This window comes from Ananas comosus, linkage group 3 (assembly GCF_001540865.1).
Source record: "Ananas comosus cultivar F153 linkage group 3, ASM154086v1, whole genome shotgun sequence".
Classification (NCBI taxonomy): Eukaryota; Viridiplantae; Streptophyta; class Magnoliopsida; order Poales; family Bromeliaceae; genus Ananas; species Ananas comosus.
The window spans coordinates 13,459,598-13,478,673 of record NC_033623.1 but is presented as its reverse complement, the minus strand read 5'-3'; the positions used below and the strand labels follow the sequence as shown (position 1 = coordinate 13,478,673).

General features: G+C 37.6%; 3 protein-coding genes across 6 annotated transcripts; 2 read left to right on the top strand and 1 right to left on the bottom strand.

Annotated features, from left to right (window-relative positions):
- Positions 1,730-6,527, top strand: LOC109707416 (DNA polymerase delta small subunit). Its single transcript, XM_020228656.1, has 14 exons — positions 1,730-1,881; positions 2,001-2,130; positions 2,632-2,738; positions 2,821-2,947; positions 3,097-3,204; positions 3,398-3,513; positions 3,599-3,682; positions 3,805-3,873; positions 4,569-4,640; positions 4,741-4,832; positions 4,914-5,041; positions 5,296-5,397; positions 5,467-5,534; positions 6,189-6,527. Exons 1-14 carry the CDS (start codon positions 1,807-1,809, stop codon positions 6,246-6,248), a joined length of 1,338 nt encoding a protein of 445 aa, XP_020084245.1. The 5' UTR covers positions 1,730-1,806; the 3' UTR covers positions 6,249-6,527.
- On the top strand, positions 6,812-8,430 carry LOC109707074. Its single transcript, XM_020228145.1, has 2 exons — positions 6,812-7,046; positions 8,027-8,430. Exons 1-2 carry the CDS (start codon positions 6,910-6,912, stop codon positions 8,271-8,273), a joined length of 384 nt encoding a protein of 127 aa, XP_020083734.1. The 5' UTR covers positions 6,812-6,909; the 3' UTR covers positions 8,274-8,430.
- LOC109707089 (putative E3 ubiquitin-protein ligase LIN) lies at positions 8,622-15,972 on the bottom strand. 4 transcript variants are annotated; one of them, XM_020228167.1, is made up of 8 exons: positions 13,836-15,972; positions 13,152-13,208; positions 12,905-12,984; positions 12,162-12,815; positions 11,484-11,628; positions 10,399-10,647; positions 9,549-9,858; positions 8,622-8,946 (listed from the first exon to the last, which is right to left on the bottom strand). In XM_020228167.1, exons 1-8 carry the CDS (start codon positions 15,726-15,728, stop codon positions 8,936-8,938), a joined length of 3,399 nt encoding a protein of 1,132 aa, XP_020083756.1. In that variant the 5' UTR covers positions 15,729-15,972; the 3' UTR covers positions 8,622-8,935. The 4 variants fall into 4 exon arrangements, with proteins under 4 accessions (XP_020083756.1, XP_020083758.1, XP_020083754.1 ...); XM_020228169.1 differs by having other exon boundaries at positions 8,622-8,953; positions 9,801-9,858; XM_020228165.1 differs by having other exon boundaries at positions 8,622-8,953; positions 13,836-15,970.

Sequence of the window (19,076 nt, the reverse complement as noted above, 5' to 3'; positions counted from 1 at the left end):
CTAGGGATAGAGAGATTAGAGCGAAACTGCAGATCAGCACTGTAAAATGAAGAGAATGAGCAGCCTGCCTTCTAAAGTTGGAAGAAAATTAGACGGACGGTCAATGAGCAGCTGTCTTCCAAAATGTCGGCAAACTAAGGGTTCTAAAATTGGAAGACTGTAGAAACCAGAATCGTGGGGCCGTGTTGCTTCATGGAAATGCTGGGCTTTCTCCCATCCATCTTCCCTTCTTTCACGTGGGGCCCAAACCGCATGTTTTGTTTGACAAAAAAACAAAAAGAAAAAGGGGAAAGTAATTTTCCAAGCAAATAATTTTCTTTATTATTTGAAAAACGGTTTGGTTTTTTAAAAAAGCCTTTTTTTTTGAAAATTATTTCTTTCAGATTTTATAAAAGTTAGTTCTTATTCTTTAAATTTTGAAAAAATAGAAATTTTTCACCAATTTTGCATAAAAAACTTTCCAAAAAATTAATTTTTATTGAAATTCCAATGAAAACTTTTTTCCTTTTATTTGGAAACCAAGCAGCCCCTAAAATCATATCATTATGATTTACGTGACGCAATGTTATGGCGGCTAAATTACACTTTAGGTATTTAAACTATACGTGGCACGATATTTTGTTTCTTAAATTTGAATTTGTTATAATTTATATTTAAAACTTTCTAAATTATTATAATCAAGTCGCACAACATAATTTAGCTGACTAAATATTAATATGTGACTAATGTTGAAATAATTTAACAGAGTTTTGATTGGGATAATAATTAAAATGTCTCATTACTTTTATATTAGCAATATATAATATTTTATTAACTAAATTGAGTTGTGTGGATTAATTATAATAATTTGTAAAGTTTAATTTTAAAAATATAATAAATTAAAGTTTTAGTACGAGAATATCACGGTCACTTTACAACGATACCGTCGCATACCATGGTATTGGTGTTCTAAAAATGTAGAAGTTTTTAATATGTTCATTTGCAAACTTTAAAAGTACCACATAGATATGCTAAACACAATAACATACATTTTATAAGGAACTAGGTTAGAGTATTTTCGGTAGTACGAAAACCTCTGTAGTATCAAATTATCTTTGATAATTGAATATTTCAATTAGCGATCGACTATGTTAAGCATGATATATAATATTAAAAGTATCTACAAACTAATTTTTCAACATTATTTATTTTTTAAAACAAATAATCATAAAATGAACAATTGAAAAATAAAATTTTAATAAAAAAATAATAATAAACTTACGTTTCATATCAAAATCCAGTTCTCACTCTAAATAGTAAAAAAATATTCTATCAAAAATTTATTAAATTTGAATTATCTTATACTATTAAACTCACAAATGCATCATGTAAGTTATTAAAATTGATAATTTTGAAACCTTTTCACTTCTAATCAAATAATATTATAAAAATATTAAATTTAATTTTTAAATATTTTTAATAATACAAATCACGTCTAATGAAACATTATTGAAAATAATTTAGTAATATGTAGAATATAAGTGGAACGCTTTTACAAGAGCAATATCGTTGAGTACAGAAAAACAATCCCTCTTGTGAAAAGTATGGCATTTTTTTTCAGCTTACAAATAATGTTTTTTCGTTATTGCTATTTTAAATTTCACTTGAATAAAAGGAATTTAAAAATTTTATGAAACGAGGTTTCAAATTTTTTTTTTTTTTTTTGGCTTTTTATAAGTAGGGGGACTAGGGATTTATTAACGTCCGGAGGGAAACTCTCGCCCATTGCAAAATTCCCCGCTCACTCCTCACTCGCACTTTCCCGCCATGGCGGAGGACGCGGAGATGGGCGACGGCGCCGCGATGCTCTTCCACCGGAAACAATCGATCTATCGAAGCCTCGTAAACCCTAAACCCTAAACCCTAAAACCCTTCTCCTCTTCCTCTCTCTCTCTCGCTTGCGCGCGCTCGCTCGCTCGCTCGCTCTCACCCAACCCCTCGGTTGCTCTCTTTGGTCGCAGGATGAGAGGTACGAGATCCATGGGGAGAGGTATCGAGGACAACAGTATAGCCAAATCTACTTCATGCGCCTCCACCACATGAGGAACCTCCTCCGCTCCCTCGTCCCCAAATGGAAACCGAACATGCCGGGTAGAGCAATCCCTCTCTATCTTTCTCCCTGTTTGGTTTTATTGGGATAGGGGTTTTCCGATTCGATTTTGTGGCTGTAGTAGAGATCTTCTTAGAATTAGGGTTTTTGATGCTCGGTGTAGAGGGCAAATTGGTTTTTAACACTGTTTTTGGTTCTTTTGTCATGGAAACCCTAATTCATAGAGCTCGCGATTGGGCAAAGCTGCCATAGGAGATGGCGCCATTTGGAATCGTGATAAATTTTAGTTCTTGTGTACTTTTTTTTTTATTTATTTTGGAATCATTAGGTAGCTCAAATGTTTGCATGAGCTGGTCTAATCTACAAATATTTACCATTCGTCCCACTTCGACAACTTGATACCCTGTAAAATGCTTGGGAGAGAAAGATAAAACTATACTTGTTCGCAAATTTAGTGACAAACAAGACAGAAGTGTTGTTGCTTCAACAACTTTAATCTTTTCTCTGTGCCAATAACATTTTGACCTTTTTTGGTATTGCAGTTAATACGGTTTTAGGGCTGGAAGAAGGAAAAGAGTGCATTTTAGTCGGAACTCTATACAAGCATATGAAACTCAAACCTTCTATACTCGATGAATACTCCAAGGAGGTAATGTTATCCTACATCGCCCTTGTAAGGTCATGATGACTCATGCAATAATGTGCTCCTTTATGCCCACTCTTATGTGCAGAGATCCGCCCTTCCCCTTGCCAAGCCGCATAATTTCATTCATCATGATGATCATCTTATTTTGGAAGATGAGAGTGGAAGAGTTAAACTTTCTGGATCAGTTCTTGCTCCTGCAGCTTTTGTAACAGGTTTAACCTTGAAAAATATCTACCTTCAAAATTTTGATGTTGAAATTTAATTCCACAGTTGATATTGATGGTAGTTTCTTATCATCAATGTAGAGTTCTTTATCAGTAATTATGGTTCCTTTGATTATTACCTGCACAAAATTACTCAGGGGTCGTAGTAGCTCTTCATGGAAAGGAAACAAGTGATGGTGATTTCTGTGTTCAAGATGTTCTGGAAGCTGGTCTACCCCCTCAAATTGAGTTACCAATTGGCCCGGGTAACATTTAAACAACATCTGGCATATTAGATTATTTTAGTCTTCTACGGAAACCTTCAATTAGCTTACTGAAAGTTTGAATGTTTCCTTAATTGGTTCACATCATGTAACTTTGATGTTGGAAACAATAGTAGATGTTTTGCTCCATCAAAGCAAAATTCATGTTCTGAAACTGCAATTTGATACACTGCAGGAGAAGACAAATATGTGGTTTTTGTGTCTGGATTAAGTGTTGGGAGTAGCGAATTCAACCCTCTGCAGTTCCAACTTCTTGTCGACCATATAACTGGACACTTGGGTGATGAGAATGTGTGACTTTTCTCTTGATATGATCCTAGTTATTGATTATTCGAGTGTGTCATTGATTGTTTTGGTTCACATGTAATGGAGAAAGGAACAAAGCATTGCATCCGAGATAGTTCGCCTTCTAATTGCTGGAAATTCTGTACAAATTTCACAAGGCCTTGTCAATGGTCAGGTAGTTTTATCTTTTGATATGATATTTTTTTGTTAGTTTTCTTGTCAGTTAAAAGGGCCTCCTGTGTCTTATTTTAGAGCATATTTTGACAGTTACGTACTTTATCCATTCTGATATTGCAGAATATAGCGCCCAAGGATCATTCCAAGATAACAGAGCCACTCAAAGAGCTTGACATAATGTTAACTCAGGTGCTAAATGCTTTTCTATTAGGGCTTGTTTGGTTCAGGGGTGGAATTGGAATGGATAATGGAATGGGAATGAATTGGAATGGTAATTGGAATGGCCCACTCCTCCAAGACGTTTGGTTTATTTGTGGATTGGGAATTGGAATATGTTATTCACGTTTCATTGTTTGGTTCGTATAAATTAAAAAAATTATAGGATACTATAATACTAATTTTACTCTCAAATATAAATTTATATTATTTAAAATTTATGAAAAATATAATACTATTCTCTAATAAGTTTTCCAAAAAAAATATCAAATTTATTTTTAAAAACTTTTATTGATGTGGGTTAGGAATAGGATTTTGAGAGAGGATATGTTTTTTTTTTTTTTNTTGATGAGAAAGGGGTGAAGAGAAGGAGGGTGAGATGGTCACATGGGCTTCGAGAACTTAGTGGGCTTCCGGAATGAAATCTCAATCCAGGCTAGAAGACCGGAATCAAGTTGAAGGCTAATGGGCCATTCCCATTCCAGTCCGGAATAGGAATCCCAAATCGATTCATGCGAACCAAACAAAATTAACCGGATTTGATCAAACCGATTCCCATTTCATACCTAAAATGGATGAACCAAACAAGCCCTTAAGGCATTGAAAGGAGTTTGGTTGCTTCATACCATCCTTCTGACATCACCATTTTGTTGTATTTCTCCATGCAGCTGGTGGCTGCTATGCCTGTGGATATAATGCCCGGATCTAATGATCCAGCAAATTTCTCCTTACCTCAGCAGGTTTTTCTATTGATCTGGCAATAAATTTAGAAGAGTATTTTCGTATGCGCAAAGTCGCCCATTTGACTCGATTGTTAACTTGTCTTCCACTCATATCTAGCCATTGCATAGGTGTCTTTTCTCTGGAGCATCCGCCTATAATACTTTTGTGTCTTCCACAAATCCTCATCAGTTTGAGCTTGATAATGTCCAGTAAGCATCATTACATCTGGGAATTTGTAAATTTGCTAATGCATAATCTGGAGATAATAGTTGATCACTAGCATGATTTAGGTTTCTTGGGACATCTGGTCAGAACATAGACGATCTCAATAAGTACTCTGACGCCAAAGACAAGCTTGAGTTTATGGAGAGGACATTAAGATGGAGGCACCTTGCACCAACAGCTCCAAACACCCTTGGTAGTCTTTAACTTCTGATTGCAATGAATTGCATTTTTCCCTGCCCTTAAATTGACATGGGTTTGTGTAACAACCTGACCTTAATATGGAATTCTTATGCTTAATTAATTTAGTTTGGTATAAGTGAACGAGATCATTTATCAGGATATAATTTTGAAAAAGTAAAGCATACAAGATTCTGCATATCTGACAATTAACCTATCTTGTATCTGTGTGTTTACTTATAACATGACCCTCCATGTTCATATTTTCAGGATGCTACCCGTACACTGATAAGGACCCATTCCTCCTTGAAAGTTGTCCTCATGTTTATTTCGTTGGCAATCAAGATAAATATGAGACTCGTTTATTGGAAGGTACTGTTAAATCAGAATGCTCTGTCTTATCTTTGTTTTGAACCACTAATTGATTTTCATCTTATTCAGGACCTGAGAAACAACTAGTGAGGCTTATCTGCATTCCCAAATTTTCCGAGACTGGAGTTGCTGTAATGGTATGTCCTTGCATGCATGTGAAATTACAATCTTAATCACTTACGACGGTTGGTAATGCTTTAAGAGGATTGTTAGCCGAAATGAAAGATCAAGATATTGTTGTCCTCCTAAGCATGGATGTGAAATAATTGGATCAATGATGATTACAAACCCAATGTCTTGTGCGATTTGCATTTTCTAATCATTCTACCACTATCTATTAGTTAAACATTAATTTTCCAGTTTTCTTTGGACTTATTACCTATAAAGACAGACCTGTAACTCGGAAATTATAATATTTATCTATTTGCAAATAATAATGGTCTTTAGATGAATTTCTAGAGAGTTGCCACTGGGTTATATGAGTCTAAATCACAATCAACAAAATGCATTGCCCTACCTGCCAACTGCCCCTGCATATATATATATATATATATATATATGTGGCGAGCATCTCCATTGTTAGTTGGAGATTTAGGTTGATAGCTGATAATTAAAATCTCTATTCCTCTGAGGTCTTCTAATCCTTGAGATGGGTCTAGCCAACCCAATATTTCGCTACAATGCTGGTACGGTGATGATGAACCTGCCATTTTGAATTCTTTATCGATATTTTACAAAATTTTCAGCATTTGCTGGTGATTATCTTTTTCGCCATTTCTATGTTTATGCAGCTCAATCTGAGAAACTTGGAATGCCATGCTCTCACTTTCTCGACCAACTTGGAGTGCTGAGTTTGAACGCAGCTTCCATTCGATCGGAGGTGATCGTCTACCGTCAACTACAAAACTAAGTGTATTGCTTATTTAGAAATGCTAGGCTTTCTTCATTCATGTTCTGGATATGAACTATTGTTCGAAAGTTTATAGAATGATTCCACTTTTGCTGCCGCATCTTTTACCTCACTTGTATCGCAGCCGTAGTTTCTACCTCTGGAAAGATGTTTTATTTGTATTCTATAATACAACCATATGATACTGAGCATGCTATATTGAGTGTATGATTGTGTCGAAGTTTGAGACTATGGAATGAGTTCGTTTGATATTTTGAGCATACCTTTCTTTCCGTATTTTATCCGACGCAAAAGTGTGATCAAACAAGCTCTTAAATGAAGGACTAATGGGTTCGTTCGGGGCCTCCGAATTTCGCACCCGAGCCCAACCCAAGTTCCTTTCTCTCTCCTATAGGGCCCATTTGAGACGAGCAACATGACAAATGTAACCAAAATGATTAAAATGTATTAAAAAAAAGAAAGAAAGAAAGATATTGCTTACGAAAAAAGCATTTAACAAATCCAGATAATAATATTATTATTTTTCTAGCGCCTCTCACACCACGCCTCACCCATCTCCTCCCGCGCCACTACCTCCTCCACTGAGAGAGAGAACAAACGCCATGTCCTCTTCTCTTTCGTGCGCCACCTCCTTGTCGCTAGGGTTTCGCCGCTCCCCTCCTCTCCGAACCCGAACTCTCACGGCGGCCCCGTCGCTCCCGCCCCTCTCCAACCTCCGCCCTATCTTCCACGATTCCTGGTACTCTCTCTTTTTTTTTTTTTTTTNTTTTCTTTTTTTTTTGAATCTGTTTCTGGTGCATTTCGATCGATCGATCGATCTCGTTGTTAATATCCTGTTTGGATTTCTCGGAGGAGTGGCTTTATGGTGCATTTGTACTGTTATGATCTCTTTTTTTCCAGTTTGTGTTTTTTTTTATTTAATTTGGTTCTCTCCACTTTTTGTTTGTGTGTGAATTGCTGTTTTTCTAACTTTAGATTGAAATATCGCCGATGAGTCGATCGCGCCGGTATTGTCGATCACAGTGGATCTGGGTTTAGGGCGCAGAGGAGTTAAAGCGTCGCAAACATTCTATTCAAATTAGCTGTTACAGAAACTAATATTCAGAAAACGGTCCTTCGGTCGACAAACTGTGTTCTTCTTTTCACACACTGAATAAAAAGACACAATGCCGGATAAAAAATTGTGCTTTTACTGCCCTGCAACATTGTTGTTTCCTCGTTGTTCCCTCTTAACTGACAGCTAGATCTATAGAACAACAACAAAAAAAAACATGCTTTTGATTGTTCAGGTTTAATCCTTATTCTTAAACTTTAGCCTTCTATCTTGTATCGACAGTAGGGAAAAAAAAAATCAATTGTGAGAAAAAAATATGTAATTTGAAAAGCCACACACAGCGGTGCTAATGGCAACTCTGGCTAGTCTTGAAGACATTGCTTCTGATACATCTGTGTTGGATATAAAACTTAAATTTCTTGCAGTTCTCTGCCCTGACCTTACAGATCATTCCAATCTTTGCCACAGAATATGCTCTCATGCCTTTTCTGATGACTCTCCTGATTATATAATACCAACAATTAATAAGCCAGGACTCACATTGAAGTGATCCTTTGAGATTCAAGGTGCAGCCTTACATTCATTACATACTATTCTGTAGCATTTTCTGGTGTCTGCAATGAATCTTCAGGCACAGTAATAGTAATGCAAATTCTTATTTCCAGGCTTGCAGGTGCAGCAAGTTCGAGTTCGAGGCACCGAGCACAGGTTGTTTTTGCTTCAGATTCAAGCTCTTCTGCCCCAGAAGCTTCAGGCAAAAGCAAAGCTAATAAGAGCAATGAGGCGGCAGATAACGGCCCCCCGCCCCTGACCGTTTTGGCCGCGTTTGTAGTTTTCCTTCTCTTTTGTTGGATTGTTGGGTCCATCGTTGTGTGGCTTGTTGGTTTGATTATGTATGCGCCTCGCTCTTAAATGTAGCCTCTACTAGTGTATTATAGCTACTGTTTGATTGGGTATTTCTTTTTTCTTTTTTTGTGATTGGCTGTATGCCTGTATCTGGGATTTTGAAAAGTTGTTCCTCTATAATATTATCCAAATGGTTCAATCTCTGGATGCTTGTTACTGTACTCGGATTAGACAATGCTGATACAGTTTACAGTAAAGCATCACTCCTATTTCTAGTAACAGTTTTTTTTTTTTTTTTTTTTTTTTTTTTGTTTTTTTTTTGAACTTTCGTGGATTGTGAAAATTAAATTTGTTTACACAAATTACTACTTTACTTTGTAAAATAAAATAACTAATTTATAAATAACTAGGATACGTTTTCAAGAACTAAGGGTTTTAAGTTTAAAAACTACAGGGCAAGCTACAACATTAGAATGTACAGGAAATATTCATATATCTTACCCGTTGTACTTATTTATTTATTTATTTAAGTTTTTCTGATCCGGTACTTTCTCCAGTTAGCTGTTACACCTGCAGAATCAAAGCTCGCGAGAAATGGGAGGTGGTTTTTGCAACCTTTGGGGCTTACAAATATATTCATCCAAATATTGTTGTATAAAGCCGCTTCGCCGTCCAAGTTAGTTCTCTGAGCTCCTTCAAATGATGGCGCATCTCCTTTGCCAATGACTTTAGCAAGACCCTGCACTCTGCAAATAAGATGGTCAAAAAGAGAAAAAAAAACTAAACAAATTCTGATCTCTCATTTATATAACATTTGGATATAGAGCGCGGCAGTTTGAGCATTTCCCTTTGTTTGACAAGCAAAGATGCCTAGCTGCTGCTGCTGCTGCTGCTGCTTTTACCCGTGAAATTCAGTTTTGACACATTCCATGTGAGCTCCAAATTGGAGCTTCACTCAGAACCAATTCTGGGGGAAGTGCTTCTGGTTGAACACTTCCATCGACATCAGGGACAAACAGGACTGACATACTATATTCTGAGACAACGACGAATTTAACCCAAAAAAGCAAGATAGAAAAATACATTTACAATCTAATACAAATTACCAATTTGGTTTAGCAGGAAGGATCAAATGAAGAGACGGAAAGATGAAAGAGGAACTCAAAGATCAAAAGGTAGGCACGATGATATCCTATATGGCTGGAATTATGTCAATTATTATGTCTTTTATCATGGATAAATCTTATTTGCATATTAACAGTCTATATAGAGATAAAAGGACATCCAGAGGTTTTTTTTTTTTCCTACCCCTCCCTTAGGATTAAACTTAAACTAACTTACCTGGAATATTGCTGAAATTGAGTAGCGAAATACAAGCGAGTACTCTGTTCTCTACTTCCATGCTGTTCCCCAAACATTCTTTTAATCGAGGAATGAGAATGGAGAACGCAAAGAGCTGAATTTCACTGGTAGAAAGTGATACAAGTGAATGGCTAAGCCATGCCACTGTGGTCAGGCATGCCCTTACTAGCTCCACATTCCCAGAATCTAAACATTTGGAGAGAGCCTCAAGGAACGATCGCCTTGCATTACCAAGAAGTGCCATGGTGACATTATTTAGCCACTTCTCCTTTTCTGATGTTTCTTCGTTCTGGAATCAGCAAACCCAGAAGTTTCAAAAACTAAAAGAAGCATATGATAATACAGAAAACACCATCAGATAACAAACATGATAGACGGTAAATTCATTACTCGTTTTTCAATTTTAGTGAATGCAACAACTTGTGTTTAATCATAACATATGAGAAACAAATCCAATGAAGGCACTATGGCTATTGTCATGGTCGAAGTTAGAAGCCTGTAGAATAGAGAAGCCCAAAGACATCAGAATGCTAGGTGCACAGGAGAAAACAAGTATGAAAGGAGTGGGAACACATTAGCAGATGAGCACGCTAAACATGGTAAATCATGAAAAGCAAGCACACCATAGCATATGCGAATCTTATATAGATATATACAATATGGACATGTATGCCTTGATAGTAGCCCAGTGTGAGACTTCTATGATAGTAGCTACAAATTAAGAAATTCCTTGCTTAAAAAAAAAAAAAAAAATCAATTCCGTACAAATCAAGAACATTGATGACGGAAGTAAAATATATATAAAAGGAATGACCAGAAACTGGCATACCAGCACACTTTCATCAATCTCCTCGTCATTATCAATATATTCGGCACTAGGACCATCAATGAATCCTGCTTGTTGCAGCATCCAAGCCTCTGTCAATATATCTCCAGAAGAAGAGAAGTGCCCCCCTAACATCAGAAGCGCTTTCCGAGAGTTTGGTATCACATTCTTGTCTGATAAGCAGCCATTAAGTGATAGTGTAATGCTATTAATGGCCTCTTCTCTGTATATGCTATACTTACGGGAATCTACCTGTTAAACAATTGTCTCAAAAGTCTACGCAATCCAGGCAAAATTATTAAAAAGCAATTGCATAGCAACTAACAAGATACTTCATTAAGTATTTCTTGTTTTGAAATAACATATTTAACTCTAAAAAAGAACAAAAAGAGATCATCATTGGTAGTCATCATAAAATCTTACCCAACAGAAAATTAACCCTAGCATGGAATAACGGCAGAAATATGATTTATGTAAGGCGAAAAAACCAAAATTACATCTTGATGATATTTGTGGAACAAATAAACCAAATTGGATGACTTGGATAAGAAACTTATCTTAGAGAGGAAAAAATTTATGCTTTACCCTTTCAGGTTTCAGGGAAAAGGAAGCCAGTTGATGCTTTCCTGCTAAGACTAATAAAAACTACAGAACCATCTTATCCATTGAACAAAAAAAAGGCACAACGCAGAAGCATAGCAAAAGAATTGCACAAGACAACGACCCTTTTCAGGAGAATTCTGGTCGACCATCTTAATTGTGAAAGCTTCCAGTTTGACAAAAAATTAAGCAACTATTTGGAGTCCTTGACTTAAGCATGGACTCTCAAATGCTTGGCTTAGATTTACGGCATACACCGCTCAATGCAGTCATCAAAGATGTCTGGAATTTTTGGTGTCTAATATATCATTATAGCTCCCTTAAACAAAGTTCTACTATTTTGACAAATTTCTGGTTTAGAATACGGTTACTCTGTGTAACAGATTCAACAATAGCTTTCCTAGAAGAGTGGCAGTAACTATTTATGCAGTTTTAGAAGAAAAGCGGAGTTGAACAATGTAAAACAGGATGAGAATTCTGATCAATACCATCAGATCAAAGTGTAAAAGGAGAACAGCAGCCTGAGCTCTTTCTTCTGGTGGGGAACTATGAAGATACACAAGCAGGACATGCATTGTATTCACAATTGCCTCCGTGTGCAAACCACTTAAGAACAATGTGAGCGTTGCCCTTCTGAGAAGTTGAAAATAAAAGAAATAACATGTAAATGTACAACTCATTCTATGTTGCTTTGACAACTTTCAAGGCTTGATGCCTTAATGTCATCAAATTTGAGGACAAAGTTGGGAGAAGATTTTTGACTTTGACTGAACAGCAAAAGCATCGTTAAAAAAACGATGCCATCAACATGGAATATTATGAATTATTGTAAGATTTCTTTCCTGAACTACTGTTACTAGGTTCAGTAGCTGAAAGTTGAAAACTAGGTAACCTTATTTCTTTAATTCTGAAAATAGCTGAACACACAGTTGGATCAGAGTGAAAAAAAAAGGCTTCCAGTTGCATGTTTGCAGGTTTGTGCACATTTGTCCCTAAGAAAAATACACAGGTAGAAAGTTTCCTGGCTGCTTCAAAGAGACACCACTATGGAGCAAGGGAAACAACTTTTGCCAATTTCGTAACGAAAACATAAAATGTTGCAAGACTAACAAAAAAACACATAGTTAAACAACAAAAAGACGTTGGTCGATGCACGCTAAACAAACCTTTTCAGGTAGAGTAGTTCAGTCAGCAGCAACACTATGTTTGTTCGTGCATTGACCTGCTTACTGTGCAGAAGCTCAAGGATACACACACTGTTTAGTTTCACCGCCAGGTAGTTCCTGCAACAACCATCTGCCTTGATACAGCATAACAGAAGTCCAACTATGCGTGTTTTCTCATCCACGTTTGCTAATTCAAACCTGCGTAAAAGAAAATCTAAGCCACCCAAAGCCATAAGGTGTCTTGCATTTTCAAGTTGTTCCTCCAAGCTTAAACCCCCAAGAAGTTGCTCTATTATGGACAAAACTAACTCATTTTTTGATTCACGATCTTGTGTTATCACACACCCAGCTATTTGCACAGCAATACCTAGCAGATTTTTAAAATGTTCGGATTTCCAACTAGCAATCAAGTGCTTCAATACCAAATTAGTTTCTGGGACCAACAAACATTCAAGTTCCTGCCCACTAACTGGGCATGTTGTATTGCCGCGATTGAACCATTCTTTTATAGCTGCTTGCTCAAAGGTTTGTCCTGTCTCCAATGTCACAGGATCTTCAAAGACCTGCCCTGTTAAAGGGCAGACAAAATCTTGTGGAGTAGCAGAGAAAAAGGACCCTTCATCAGCATCTTTGTCATTTGTAAATGACTCTGCGCTGAGAAACAAAACTTCAGTTACTGTTAAGCTTGGTTACGGATGCTTAAATAAGTATAGTGAAGTTCATTCACAAACAAAAAGAACTACCTCAAACTAACTGCCAATACCTCTGTATCAGCAATCTCAGCAAATGTCCTAGTTTTTGTCAGCTCAGATACAGTACTAAGCTGCAAAAATAAAAAGACCACAATGGGTTTACCACTCAGAGTAAACTGATTTAAGTACAATGGCTAATTTTAAATTCCAAGAATAGTTTTTTTGTCGACTGCACTAAACAAGAAATATCATCATAGTACATACTATATTCATTATCATAACAAAAAAAATCAGTGACCTGTGGTTTGAAAACTGCCTGTGCTAATTTTTTAAGGTAAAGCTCACTTTCTTCAGCCTGCATAGTAAGATAGAAAAACAATCAAGATAAAAAGGGAAATCAAGTGATATACATCATATACACATGCAGAAGTTATTCACCTGAAGAACATTTGAGTTTGAGAAAGGAAAAGATGAGATTGGTACTGAAAATCAAAGGATGTTTAACTATAAAGAAACTGGAAAGAAAACAATACTGCAGACCAGATTTGTCTGATCAAGAATGAGAACCTTAATCATAGGTGGACAAAATGAAGTGTATCTGAATGAACACACACACGCATGCGCGTGCACACACACAAGAATTTGCAAATACATATATCCGTATTCAATTCCGGGACAATTTGAATTACGAAACACCTTCCGAAATTTCTTTGGAGTATGTGAACCACCAAATCCCCAAGCATATGAGTGTGACACTGATTGTCAGAACCTATACAGCAGCACTAAGCATAGAAGGTTGCACATACAGCATTTCTCAAAATATAGAACAGGCCCATGCGACCTACTTGCTCACAACTGATGAGTTCTTTCTTCTCCTTAGAACTTAATATGTTCGACAACTTTCTNCCCCCAAAAAAAAAGAAGATATGTACAAGTTGGAGAGAAAGCGCAAAACAAACAAGTGAAGAATAAGAGCACTTACATTAATAGATGAATTTAGCTCCTTCACGAAAGGTTTATGATCTTCTTGTGTTTGTCCTACTATATGGTTTTGAATCCCGAACTTGCGAGAGGAAATCTTGGTTTCCTCATAGTCTTGATTGCGGTTGTTGGAATGAGTGATTAATTGCTCTTCATCAATCTCCTCTTCCTCATCTCTACTTTCTGTTGCATCAGCTGGATCCAAATTCTTTGATTGGCTGGAAGAAGATAGATACAAGCTATCACTGATCATCAGCTGAGTGGCAATAGAACTGTCCTTCAAGAAAGGGTTGTGATGTTCTTGTATCTGCCCTATAATACGGTTTTGAATCCCGAACTTTTGAGAGGAAATCCTGGTTTCCTCATAGTATTGATTGAGATTGTCGGAATGAATGGTTAGTTGCTCTTCATCAATCTCCTCCTCTTCATCTTTACTTTCTATTCTATCAGCTGCATCCGAATTCTTTGATTGGCTCGAAGAAGATAGATACAAGCTATTGCTTATCGTCAGCTGAGTGGTAACAGAACTGCCAGGACTACAACCTTCATCAGAATCAGTGGGAACATTTGACTCTTGTGAAATTCCATGATAAGATGTAAAAGGGACATGAATAGACGGAAGTGCTGGAGCTTCAGTCTCCTCTATAAGCCACTCTTTGTAATAAGTAGCAAAAGCATGAGTACCCTTGTCCAATACATCATTGTACATTTTGACGAGAAGCTTTGTCTTCTTCTCTCCCATGGGTGATTGTGCTATAGACTTGACTTCTTCCTCATACCATGACTTTAAATGAGATAGATTAGGAAGGAAAAGACGGTCCCACAAGGCCGGGAGAAGATTAGTCCGCGCCTGGTACGGTGAACTACAAAAGACCTGAAGAAGATGCTTAGCCGAAAGCTTATCTTTCTTCTGAAGCTTATAAATTACACTAAGGTAGAGATGGGCGCACGCAGCCAGATATGAATCAAGACTTCCAAATGCAAATCCATCCTTTCTATCTGTTGAACTCAATCCCGAGATAACAGTTAGTTTCTTAAAAGCTTTTGTAACTTCAACCGAATCCAAATTATCTTTAACTACTCTTTCAACAGTTTGAATCGCTTCCTTTAGGTCAGCGACTGCTCCATTATGATCCTTTTGTTGTTTCTGTTTAGTTGCACCAAGGCCTAGGCAAGCAGCACAGCTGTGACGGATTGATGCACGGAAGTTTCCATCTTTAAAGTATAGCTTTATATAACTAGTCAATATCGAGACAACAGCCCAGATTGCAGCCTCATCAAGGGTCGGTTCATCATCCTTTCTACTCCGAACGTCATAATTAAAGCTTGGTTGCATCTGAATGTTTGTAATATTTCTTTTCTGAAGCTTTTCATCACAAATCGTATCATGCAAGTCGGCCTCCTTGCATCTAAGATTTCCAGGACCTTCTTGCTTAGGGTTTCTACCCATCCTAACCTTGGGCTTAACAATTGTGTCGGCTTTATACTTCTCTGCCTCGTCAACACTATTTAAACGAGAATTACGTGACCTTCCATTAAAACTTTTAACTTCTCGAGACTGATTCGATCCGCCAGTTTCAAAACCCTCAATCTCGAGGAATTCCTCATCGTAGCTATCAACGGAGCTCTCCCCTCGCACCGGGCCATACTTCTGCCTCCCGCCTCTACCTCCTCCATTCTCCGACCAACCGGATCGCGTCCCCCTATCAAAGGCACCAGATCTTGCCCTATTCTTCTGAAACCTAGACTCCGTATTACGATCCAAAAGATTCTGACCGCGATCGGGGTAAAGAGGCATACTCACCGCCCTCGGCGCGGCCGATCCCCTCAGCCCCTGCTTCGCCTTCCCCTTCTTGAACCCTTCCTTCGCAAGAAGCTCCTCCAGCGACGCCATGCCCCGACGAGCTCAACAAAATCAAGAATATTCAAGAATCTTAGCTAGGAAGCCATTGCAAGGACCCTAGGGTGGGTTTCTAGGGTTTTGAGGGGATTGTGGGGAGGAGAGTGGAAGAGGTGGAGGGACGGGAGTGACTTAGTAGACGAGGACATTAGCACAATTGATGAGGACGACAGAGAGAGAGAGAGAGAGAGAGAGGAGTCAGCGAGGGTGACAAATGGGAGAAGGGGAACAAAATCGTCCGGCTCTTCGGCCGGCCAAGCAAGTTTTTTTTTAAAAAAAAAATTTTAAAATGAGCGATTTTATTCAAGTAGCGCGGAGGCGGCGACCCACTCCCTTTTGGCGCCAACGGTCGCTTGTCGTGGCATCGTACACGTGGCACTCACGTGAGGATTGAGAAGAAGGTCGTGGGGGAGCCGGGTTGGACCGGACCAAACGGACCTAAGAATTACGGCCTGGAAAGAAGTTTCAGGCCGCTTTAGGCCGCAGGCCCGCAGTCGGCGAGCTCAATGAACTCAACATCAGACAGCCACCGGGCAAAGTCGCTCGTTTCTGCCGTGCAAGAAAGCCAAGAAATAACTTTTGTGTGGGTGTAGCGCTGAGCAAACTATGAGCAGTCTCTAAAAAGAGAGATTAATTTTATACAGGTTGCTACAAGATATGAAATAGCAAATACGGCCTACAAAACTTAAGTTATCAGATTTATTTTTAAAAAAATTCTCTGATTTATAAATATATCATTTCAAAAGTTTCCGTTAGTTCGTATATGATCTTCCCGTTTGATTCATCATTAATTTTTTTAGCGATGGGTCCGTAAAAGCTATTTTTCTTTTTCTCTCTCTTCGCCTTCCTTGCGGCACATGTAGCGTATCTTATTTTTATCGCGATCGAGGGTCTCACCTTTGACGTCGCCGCTGCCGTAGGTCTCGTTGTCACTATGAATAAAAATAAAGGGACGAGAAAGATGATGAGACTCTACATTAAAATACAAATTATACATATAGGAGATAAAAAATTATTTTACCTCTTAGCTAACTGTGGTTAGCTTTTTAAACTCATGATTATCAAAATTACTTGTAGATGGAAGAATTTTTGGAGAAATAAATTTGATAACTTAATTTTGTAGAAATATATTTGTTATTTGATGTCTTTACATAGAGTCATATGTAGTTACCCTAATAAAAAATTAAATGCTTGATCTGTCTGAGTTTCATGCGTTGCTACTGTTGGCTTAAATGGGCCAGCATCCTGCCCTGTGGCGGGAGGCCATGTGGGCCGAGTCATGTTCGAAATGGCGTGAGGCTGGGTTGGGCCGAGTTATGTTCGAAGTGGCGTGAGGCCAGGTGGGCCGAGTCACAATTGAGACCCGTGGGCATTGTTTCTGTACGCCTTAAGTAAATTGGTTGCGTATTTCTAACAGCTCGAGCTTTTGGAATTAATGGTTAGCGCCAACGATCCGACAAGTGGTATCAGAGCTAGAGGTCACGGGTTCGATTCCTGCATGCTGCAAATGTGTGCAGGTGCTGGAGGGAGGATTGTTGGCTTAAATGGGCCAGCATCCTGCCCTGTGGCNTAAGTTTTGTAGAAATATATTTGTTATTTGATGTCTTTACATAGAGTCATATGTAGTTACCCTAATAAAAAATTAAATGCTTGATCTGTCTGAGTTTCATGCGTTGCTACTTCGTCAGATGAGTGAAAGTTGGATTCTTTCAATTGAAGACTTCTGGCGAAAGGAAGTACTTCAAGAAAACTTTTTCTTGATATTTTTCATCCGTTTCAAATATAGCCCCCAGGGACCAGCATAATAGGCATGATCAACAATCCTAGAAAACTACTGACCGTTTATAGCTAGCGTAAGCGGTAAACGACTTGATAGTTAGTATTCGAGATCACAAGTTCGAATTTTAATTAATTTATATTTTCAATTAAATTTATTTTTTTAAAAATAAACAAAACAGACAACATACTACATTTGTTTCAAGAAAAAAAAAAAAAAAACAATCCTAGGAAACTTTCAGACTATAATGAGCAGTAGCTCTTTCAAATTTAATCTTTGATCTCAGTAAGGCCTAGTTTGGGAGCACTAAAGTTAACAGAACTTTCAAATCACTGTCACCAAAACAGATTCAGCGAACCTAATGCGAAGAAAATTCATATGCAATACTAGTAGGTGGTAGCCCGTCATTTTCTTCTTCATCTTCTTCTTTGTTGCGATTGTGGGAGTAATAGGAAAGTATTAAATTTTAATGTACTCACACCAACACTATTTTGCTACAACTTTTTGCAACTTTTAATTTACCGCAATCCGATTTTATCATTTCCTATCCACTATGCTATAAAGTTAGTTGTGAGGATTATTGGTCTTCGATACGAACAATTTACATTTTGTGCGGTTGAAAATGGATAGTTCTGGTTCTTCTGGATATAGAGAAGAGAGAGAAGAGGTAGAAAAAGTGCGACAATAAGTGCAAAAAAAGGGTACAAAAAAGTGCAAAAAGTGCGCTAATTGATGGATTTACTAGTGGTGCCAAACAAACCTCTTGTTCTTGGTCGCAAGGCGCTTATCTTTTCGCTTTAGTTATCAAAGGAAAAGAGCATCCTCATTTCATCATCAACTTGAAAAGTTTCAGGAGCAGCACTTCTACAAAGAAGAGTTAAACGTGACAATTACAAGGACACTGTTCTTTAGTGGATACACGTCAACCTCTTCACTCACGAGATCCTCTGTTTCTCTCATCGCACTCTTACTCACCAAATCTTATTAGAAAGGCCAGTGGAGATAAGGAGTTAGGATAAGATGAGAGCCGCAAAAACTCCGTAATAGCCTCTATTTTATGTTGAGAAATTGTTGTGTTGCAACCTAAATCACTCACCCACAGCTAGGAGGATTAAGTAATATGAGCTTATTATCTATGACAATCAAAATTGGGTGCCTTTAACAATACAAGGTGGATGCTATTGCACTTGTTGGAAAACCATTGATCCTTTGAGCTGATTAATTGTCCATCTAGCTAGTTGGCTATGTCATAGTTAATCCTAACCACTAATAAAAAAAAACATGGTACTTGATGCTTCTTTTGGCTAAACGTATGGTTCATCTCCTCTCAAGTTATATATGGCTTTAAATGCGCTGATGCACGACGGCCTGTTTGTAAACTTTACATCTTTATGTTTGTTTGAAAATTAAGAAAATCTTGAACTTACCTTTTTTATTTTTTCCTTGTAGAAAAGGTATGGATTTATATGTTACTTTATAATAGAAAAATCGAAGGATTTCAACTTAAATATTTTGCAACACTTGCTAAAAATCTAGTCGTCTCTTTTAAGAAAATTGATATTGTC

Coding starts and splice junctions, on each gene's coding strand:
- LOC109707074 (XM_020228145.1), top strand. CDS start 6,910: ATGTCCTCTTCTCTTTCGTGCGCCACCTCCTTGTCGCTAGGGTTTCGC. Junction 7,047..8,026: donor CCTATCTTCCACGATTCCTG/GTACTCTCTCTT, acceptor TCTTATTTCCAG/GCTTGCAGGTGCAGCAAGTT.
- LOC109707416 (XM_020228656.1), top strand. CDS start 1,807: ATGGCGGAGGACGCGGAGATGGGCGACGGCGCCGCGATGCTCTTCCAC. Junction 2,131..2,631: donor ATGGAAACCGAACATGCCGG/GTAGAGCAATCC, acceptor TTGGTATTGCAG/TTAATACGGTTTTAGGGCTG. Junction 4,641..4,740: donor ATTTCTCCTTACCTCAGCAG/GTTTTTCTATTG, acceptor ACTCATATCTAG/CCATTGCATAGGTGTCTTTT.
- LOC109707089 (XM_020228165.1), bottom strand. CDS start 15,728: ATGGCGTCGCTGGAGGAGCTTCTTGCGAAGGAAGGGTTCAAGAAGGGG. Junction 12,985..13,151: donor AGGCAGTTTTCAAACCACAG/GTCACTGATTTT, acceptor TTATTTTTGCAG/CTTAGTACTGTATCTGAGCT. Junction 12,816..12,904: donor GTATTGGCAGTTAGTTTGAG/GTAGTTCTTTTT, acceptor TTTGTTTCTCAG/CGCAGAGTCATTTACAAATG.